Source organism: Tachyglossus aculeatus, unplaced genomic scaffold (assembly GCF_015852505.1).
Source record: "Tachyglossus aculeatus isolate mTacAcu1 unplaced genomic scaffold, mTacAcu1.pri scaffold_67_arrow_ctg1, whole genome shotgun sequence".
Lineage (NCBI taxonomy): Eukaryota > Metazoa > Chordata > Mammalia > Monotremata > Tachyglossidae > Tachyglossus > Tachyglossus aculeatus.
In genome coordinates, this window is record NW_024045089.1 from 575,013 (window position 1) to 583,590 (window position 8,578).

An 8,578-nucleotide genomic window follows, 5' to 3' on the forward strand; every position below is an offset into this window, starting at 1 on the left:
GCTCTTGGAGGAGATGCGATTTTAAGAAGTCTCTGAAAGTGGGGAGAGCGATGGGCTGTCAGAGTTGACAGCGAGGCCTAAGGGAAAGACCGAGGGCCTGAGAGTCAGAAGCACCTGGCTTCCAGTCCTGGCTCTGCCACTTGCCTGCCGTGTGATCTTGGGCAAGTCACTTCACTTCTCTGTGTCTCAGTTCCTTCATCTGTAAAATGGGGATTAAGGCCATGAGCCCAATGTGGAGCAGGGACTGTGTCCAACCTGATAACCTTGGATCTACCCCAGTGCTTAGAACAGTGCTGTCAAATACGATCACTATTATTATTATATGAAGAGGGAGGGAGTTCAAGGCCAGTGGAAAGGCCTGGGCATCAGTAGATAGATGAGACCAAAATCCAGTGAGTAGGTTGGTTTTAGACGAACCAAATGTTTGTACTGGGTGACCCTGAGAAGCTCCCTCTCTTAACCTTCGATCTTCAGGCAGAATGAAACCAATATCAATCAATCATCATCATCATCAATCGTATTTATTGAGCGCTTACTGTGAGCAGAGCACTGTACTAAGCGCTTGGGAAGCACAAGTTGGCAACATATAGAGACAGTCCCTACTCAACAGTGGGCTCACGGTCTAAAAAGGGGAGACAGAGAACAAAACCAAACATACTAACAAAATAAAATAAATAAAATAGATATGTACAAGGAAAATAAATACATAAATAAATAGAGTAACAAATATGTACAAACATATATACATATATACAGGTGCTGTGGGGAAGGGAAGGAGGTAAGATGGGGGGGATGGAGAGGGGGATGAGGGGGAGAGGAAGGAAGGGGCTCAGTCTGGGAAGACCTCCTGGAGGAGGTGAGCTCTCAGTAGGTTCTTGAAGGGAGGAAGAGAGCTAGCTTGGCGGATGGGCAGAGGGAGGGCATTCCAGGCCAGGGGGATGACGTGGACCGGGGGTCGATGGCGGGACAGGCGAGAACAAGGTACGGTGAGGAGATTAGCAGCAGAGGAGCGGAGGGTGTGGGCTGTGCTGGAGAAGGAGAGAAAGGAGGTGAGGTAAGAGGGGGCGAGGGGATGGACAGCCTTGAAGCCGAGGGTGAGGAGTTTCTGCCTGATGCGCAGATTGATTGGTAGCCACTGGAGGTTTTTGAGGAGGGGAGCAACATGCCCAGAGCGTTTCTGGACAAAGACAATCCGGGCAGCAGCATGAAGTATGGATTGAAGTGGGGAGAGCCACGAGGATGGGAGATAAGAGAGAAGGCTGATGCAGTAGTCCAGACGGGATAGGATGAGAGCTTGAACGAGCAGGGTAGCGGTGTGGATGGAGAGGAAAGGGCGGATCTTGGCAATGTTGCGGAGCTGAGACCGGCAGGTTTTGGTGACGGTTTGGATGTGAGGGGTGAACGAGAGAGCGGAGTCGAGGATGACACCAAGGTTGCGGGCTTGTGAGACGGGAAGGACAGTAGTGCCGTCAACAGAGATGGGAAAGTCAGGGAGAGGGCAGGGTTTGGGAGGGAAGAAAAGGAGTTCAGTCTTGGACATGTTGAGTTTTAGGTGGTGGGCAGATATCCGGATGGAGATGTCCTGAAGGCAGGAGGAGATGCGAGCCTGGAGAGAGGGGGAGAGAGCAGGGGCGGAGATGTAGATCTGGGTGTCATCAGCGTAGAGATGATAGTTGAAGCCGTGGGAGCGAATGAGGTCACCAAGGGAATGCGTGTAGATCGAGAAAAGAAGTGCTACTCTCCCTCTACAAGCCAGCCCTCACACTATGCTCCTCTCATGCCAACCTGTTCGCCGTACCTCTATGTAATCTCTCCAGCCAATGACATCCCGTCCACGTCTCGTGTCTTGCCTGGAATTTCCTCGCTCTTGGTAGCCGTCAGAGGTTCACTCTCCTCACCTTCAAAGCCTTATTAAAATCACAGCTCCTCCAAGAGGCCTTCCCCCACTGATTCCTGATTTCGTCTTCTCACACTCCCTTCCGTGTCACCCTTCACTTGAATTTGCCCCCTTTCTTCACCACTCTCTCGATCCCATGACCGTTATATATAGATCCATAATCTATATATTTCTATTAATGTTTGCCTCCCCTTCTAGACTGTAAACTCCTTATGAGCAGGGAATACGTCTGCCGATCTTATATTTTACTCTTCCCAGCACTTAGCACGGTGCTCTCCACACGGTAAGTGCTCGATAAATATGATTGTTGGGCCACCCAGATCGTTTGTCCTGATCCATCCCCGTCCATCCCTGCCACCCACCCAGTCGATCCAGGGAATGGGGAGCCATGGAGACGCCGCGGGGAGAGATCTGTTTTACGCATGGAGGCTTGAGGAGATTCTAGTTCTCCATCTCCTCTGGCTCCCCTGTACGAACCCCTACTCACCTGTGCTCTCAACAGCCCAGACTCACTGGTCAGCCGGCAGCGAGGGGGCTCTGGTCTCTGTCGTCCTTCAACCGTTCCCCGCATCTCCCGGACGTCGGCTGTGGGAGGATCTCCGGGAGGTGTGCGGGGTCCCGGCTCTTCTGGCTTCCTGCTTGGAGTGCGTCGGGCCCTCGGTGAAGCCGGGCCTTTCAGGAAATGCTCCCTGCGGGACTCCCCTCTAGGGACAGGTCACAGTTTGGGCTGAGCGGCCTCATTATGTCCTGTTCGGACCAGGTGCCGCCGGGGACCCTGGGGACCTTGGGTGGGGTAGTTGCCCTGCCCCACGTGACAATCCCACTGGGGACCCTGTGATCCGTCTCACGGACGTGTGTCTCAAGGGGAAAACCTCCAGAGGAACTGCGGAAATGACAACGAGATGTCCATCTTGGTTTTTCGGCCATAACCCGCTGGCTTCATGCGCTTCACCCGCTCAACGGCTGTGGGGCGGCCCTTTTAAAATGCTTTGGATGCACTAGTCCTCCCTCCTCCAGACCTCACTTTAACCCTCCCGCTCCTGATCCCACTCGCTACCCTCCCTGCCCTCTCTAAGACTATGTTCCTTGTGTCAACGTCTGTCGGTACTCCATTCTCACCCTCACTGTGTGTCTTCAACTCCACATAGGATGCACTGCTACACTGAAGGCACAACTCCTCCAAGAGGCTTCCCCGGCTGAGCCCTCGATTCCTTGTCTCCCCCCTCTTTCTGCGTCCCCCTGATTTGCTCCCTTTTTCAACCGCCCAGCCACAGGACGCATATGTACATATCTGTAATACATTTATTGATATTAATGTCTGTCTCCATGTCTAGAGTGTAATAACCCTTTGGAAGGGAATGTGTCTGTTATAGCATTCTATTATACTCTCCCAAGTGCTTAGTACAGTACTCAGGACACAGTGAGTGCTGATAAATACAGTTCATCCATCAATCAATTCATTGAAACATATTTATTGAGCACTCACTGTGTGCAGAACACCACTAAGCGCTTAGTATAATCGATCCTGCCCGGAGGGCTGATAGAAGAAAAATGACCAAGCACAAAAGGGCACCCGGAAAGGTGGGGGTAATAATAATAATCACATTTGTTAAGAGCTTACTATATGCCATGGACTGTACTAAATGCTGGGGTAGAAACAGGATAAAGGAGTTGGAAACCATCCCTGTCCCAGTTACCGTCTAAGTAGGAAGGAGTAGGATTTAATCCCCATTTCACAGATAGAGAAACTGAAGCCCAGAGAAGTTAAGTGACTTGCCCAAGGTCTCCCAGTGGTAACGTGGCAGAGCCGGCATTCGAACCCGGGTCCTCCGACTCCCAGGCTCGGGCTCTTTCCACTGGGAAACGCTGCTTCTCTAGTTGGATGACTCTTGCTCAGAGTCAATCCAAGGAGAGAGAAAGCGAAGGATCAAGGCATCATTAGGAACTTTCTATCCTGGGGGAAAGGACTCCAACTTAGGACCCTCCCTATGGCGGCTTTCACGTCGCGGTTCCTCAGGCTGTAGATGAGGGGGTTGAGGGCGGGGGGCAACACGGTGTAGAACACGGACACCAGCCGGTCCAGGGCTGAGGACGAGTCTGAGGGTGGACGTAATGTACCGAAGGCAGCCGAGGTGAAAAACACCGTCGTGACGGCGAGGTGGGGAAAGCAGGTGGAAAAGGCTTTGGCCCGGCCCTCGGTGACCGGCATCCTCAGCACGGCCCGGAAAATATGCATGTACGAGATGACCACGTAGACGAAGCAGGAGAAGCTCAAAAGGGCCCCGGTGACTAAGAGCACATCGACGACGAGGTGCGTTTCGGAGCAGGCGAGTCGGACCATGGAGGCGATATCGCAGAAGAACTGTGGGATCAGGATGGATCCGCAGAAGGGGAGGGAGAACATCACGGAGGACAACATCAGTGCATACAGCCCCCCGCCGAGCCAGGAGGCGGCCGCCATCTTCCCACAGGCCCCTCGGTCCATGATGACCTCGTAGCGCAGGGGGAGGCAGATGGCCGCGTAGCGGTCGTAGGACATGGTCGTGAGGAGGAACATCTCTGAGGCGGCACACAGGACCACCGAGAAGAACTGGGAGGCACAGCCCAGGAAGGAGATGGATCTACGTTTCGTCAGGGAGTCGTGGATGGATTTGGGGATGGTGACGGAGATGTAGCAGAGGTCGAGGACGGACAGGTTCCTGAGGAAGAAGTACATGGGGGTGCGGAGGCGCCGGTCCAGGACGGTGACGGTGACGATGAGGAGATTCCCCATCAGGGCCGCCAGGTAGACCAGGAGGAACAGCGCGGCATGGACCAGCTGCAGCTCCCGGACCTCCGAGAATCCCAGCAGGAGGAATTCCCTCATCACCGTGAGGTTGACCATTTTCCAGAGGTTGCCGAGACCACCTACAGAAACAATGAAGAGGAAGCTATTTCAGAACCTCAACAGACAATGACAGTCAAATCAATCCATCAATTGTATTGATGGGGCACTTACTTTGTGCAGAACACTATACTAAGCGATTTGGAGAGTGTCACATAGCAGTGTTGGCTGACATATTTGCTGCCCACGAGGAGCTTACAGGATAGAGGGGGAGACTTATATTGAAATGAATTTAAAATATGTACATACGTGCTGTGGGGATGATAGTGGGGAGCATAAGGAGGGCAAATCCAAGGACAAGGGCAAGGCAGAACCGAGAGGAAGTAGAGAAAATGTGGACTTAGTCGAGGAAGGGCTCTTGGAGGGGATGCGATTTTAAGAAGTCTCTGAAAGTGGGGAGAGCGATGGGCTGTCAGAGTTGACAGCGAGGCCTAATGGAAAGACCGAGGGCCTGAGAGTCGGAAGCACCTGGCTTCCAGTCCTGGCTCTGCCACTTGCCTGCCGTGTGATCTTGGGCACGTCACTTCACTTCTCTGTGCCTCAGTTCCTTCATCTGTAAGATGGGGATTAAGGCCATGAGCCCAATGTGGAGCAGGGACTGTGTCCAACCTGATAACCTTGGATCTACCCCAGTGCTTAGAACAGTGCTGTCAAATACGATCACTATTATTATTATATGAAGAGGGAGGGATTTCAAGGCCAGTGGAAAGGCCTGGGCATCAGTAGCGGGATAGATGAGACGAAAATCCAGTGAGTAGGTTGGTTTTAGACAAACCAAATGTTTGGATTGGGTGACCCTGAGAAGCCCGCTCTCTTAGCCTTCGATCTTCAGGCAGAATGAAACCAATATCAATCAGTCGATCCCATATCTTGACCACTTACTATGTGTAGAGCGCTGCGCCGTGCACAATCAATTAAACGATCTCTCCCCAGATGTGGTCTCCTGTTTCATGGCAAATCTGGGGTAGGAGAGCCTTTTTACTCCCACGTGAGCTTAACCCCCATTTAGTTGTCAGTGACGGCCCTCTCAGGAGACCGTGTCTAATGTAGCCACCGTCTTTCTCTTCCTCAGAACTGAGCACTGTGCTCTTCCGATAGTAGGTGCTTATTAAACACCGCTGAGACGGCCGACGTTACCAGCTCCGGCCGTTTTTCCCCATTACTCAAGAACCTCCAGTGGTTGTCCGTCCACCTCTGCGTCCTATAGAAATTCGTCACCATCATCTTTCAAGCTCTCAATCCCTTCGCCCCCTCATATCTCACCTCGCTACTCTCCCACTACAAGCCAGCCCTCACACTTTGCTCCTCTCATGCCAACCTGTTCGCCGTACCTCCATCTCATCTCTCCGGCCAACGACATCCCGTCCACGTCTCGTGTCTTGCCTGGAATTTCCTCGCTCTTCGTAGCCGACAGAGGTTCACTCTCCTCACCTTCAGAGCCTTATTAAAATCACCGCTCCTCCAAGAGGCCTTCCCCGACTGATTCCTGATTTCCTCTTCTCACACTCCCTTCCGTGTCGCCCTTCACTTGAATTTGCCCCCTTTCTTCACCACTCTCTGGATCCCATGACCGTTATATATAGATCCATAATCTATATATTTCTATAAATGTTTGCCTCCCCTTCTAGCCTGTAAACTCCTTACGAGCAGGGAATACGTCTGCCGATCTTATATTTTACTCTTCCCAGTCCTTAGCGCGGTGCTCTCCACACTGTAAGTGCTCGATAAATATGATTGTTGGGACACCCAGATCGTTTGTCCTGATCCATCCCCGTCCATCCCTACCACCCACCCAGTCGATCCAGGGGATGGGGAGTCATGGAGACGCCGCGGGGAGAGATCTGTTTTATGCATGGAGGCGTGAGGAGATTCTAGTTCTCTGTCTCCTCCGGCTCCCCTGTAAGACCCCGTACCCACCCGTGCTCTCAACCGTCCAGACTTACTGGTCAGCCGGGAGCGAGAGGGCTCTGGTCTCCGTCGTCCTTCAACCGTTCCCCACATCTCCCGGACATCAGCCGCGGGAGGATCTCCGGGAAGCATACGGAGTCCCGGCTCTTCTGGCTTCCGGCTTGGAGTGTGTGGGGCCCTTGGCGAATCCGGGCCTTTCAGGAAAAGCTCCCCGCGGGACTCCCCCCCCAGGGATGGGTCACAGGTTGGGCTGAGCGGCCTCATTATGTCCTGTTCGGACCAGGTGCCGCCGGGGACACTGGGGACCTTGGGTAGGGTAGTTGCCCTGCCCCACGTGACAACCCCACTGGGGACCCTGTGATCCATCACACGGAGGTGCGTCTCAAGGGGAAAACCTCCAGAGGAACTGCGGAAATTACAACGAGATGTCCATGTTGGTTTTCCGACAGTAACCCGCTGGCTTCATGCGCTTCACCCGCTTCACGGCTGTGGGGCGGCCCTTTCAAAATGCTTTGGATGTACTAGTCCTCCCTCCTCCAGACCTCACTTTAACCCTCCCGCTCCTGATCCCACTCGCTACCCTCCCTCCCCTCTCTAAGAGTACGCTCCTTGTGTCAACGTCGGTCGGTATTCCATTCTCACCCTCACTGTATGTCTTCAACTCCACATAGGATGCACTGCTACATTGAAGGCACATCTCCTCCAAGAGGCCTTCCCCGGCTGAACCCTCAATTCCTTGTCTCCCCCCTCTTTCTGCGTCCCCCTGATTTGCTCCCTTTTTCAACCGCCCAGCCACAGGACGCGTATGTACATATCTGTAATACATTTATTGATATTAATGTCTGTCTCCATGTCTAGAGTGTAATAACCCTTTGGAAGGGAATGTGTCTGTTATAGCGTTCTATTATACTCTCCCAAGTGCTTTGTACAGTACTCAGGACACAGTGAGTTCTCAATAAATACAGTTCATCGATCGATCAATTCATTGAAACATATTTATTGAACACTCACTGTGTGCAGAACACCAGTAAGCACTTAATATAATCGATCCTTCCCAGAGGGCTGATAGAAGAAAAATGACCAAGCACAAAAGGGCACCCTGAAAGGTGGGGCTAATAATAATAATAGCATTTGTTAAGAGCTTACGATGTAACATGGGCTGTACTAAGTGCTGGGGAAGAAACAGGATAAAGGAGTTGGAAACCATCCCTGTCCCAGTTACCATCTAAGTAGGAAGGAGTAGGATTTAATCCCCATTTCACAGATAGAGAAACTGAAGCCCAGAGAAGTTAAGTGACTTGCCCAAGGTCTCCCAGTGGTCAGGTGGCAGAGCCGGCATTCAAACCCGGGTCCTCCGACTCCCAGGCTCGGGCTCTTTCCACTGGGAAATGCTGCTTCTCTAGTTGGATGAGTCTTGCTCAGAGTCAATCCAAGGAGACAGAAAGCGAAGGATCAAGGCATCATTAGGAACTTTCTATCCTGGGGGAAAGGACTCCAACCTAGGACCCTCCCCATGGCGGCCTTCACGTCGCGGTTCCTCAGGCTGTAGATGAGCGGGTTGAGGGCGGGAGGCACCACAGCGTAGAACACGGACACCAGCAGGTCCAGACCTGAGGAAGAGTCTGAGGGTGGATGAAAGGTACCGAAGACAGCCGAGGTGAAAAACAAGGTCGTGACGGCGAGGTGGGGCAAGCAGGTGGAGAAGGCTTTGGCCCGGCCCTCAGTGACCGGCATCCTCAGCACGGCCCGGAAGATGCGCTTGTACGAGACCACGATGGAGACGAAGCAGGTGAAGGCCGAAAGGGCCCCAGTGACGATGATCACATCGATGACGAGGTCCGTTTCGGAGCAGGTGTGTCGGACCACGGAGGAGATATCGCAGAAGAACT

General features: G+C 52.8%; 1 protein-coding gene across 1 annotated transcript; it reads right to left on the minus strand.

Moving 5' to 3' along the window:
• Positions 1-1,800: 1,800 nt before the first annotated feature.
• LOC119923902 (olfactory receptor 14A2-like) lies at positions 1,801-4,781 on the minus strand. Its single transcript, XM_038743083.1, has 3 exons — positions 3,872-4,781; positions 2,385-2,482; positions 1,801-1,866 (listed from the first exon to the last, which is right to left on the minus strand). Exons 1-3 carry the CDS (start codon positions 4,779-4,781, stop codon positions 1,801-1,803), a joined length of 1,074 nt encoding a protein of 357 aa, XP_038599011.1.
• Between the last annotated feature and the right edge of the window lie 3,797 nt (positions 4,782-8,578).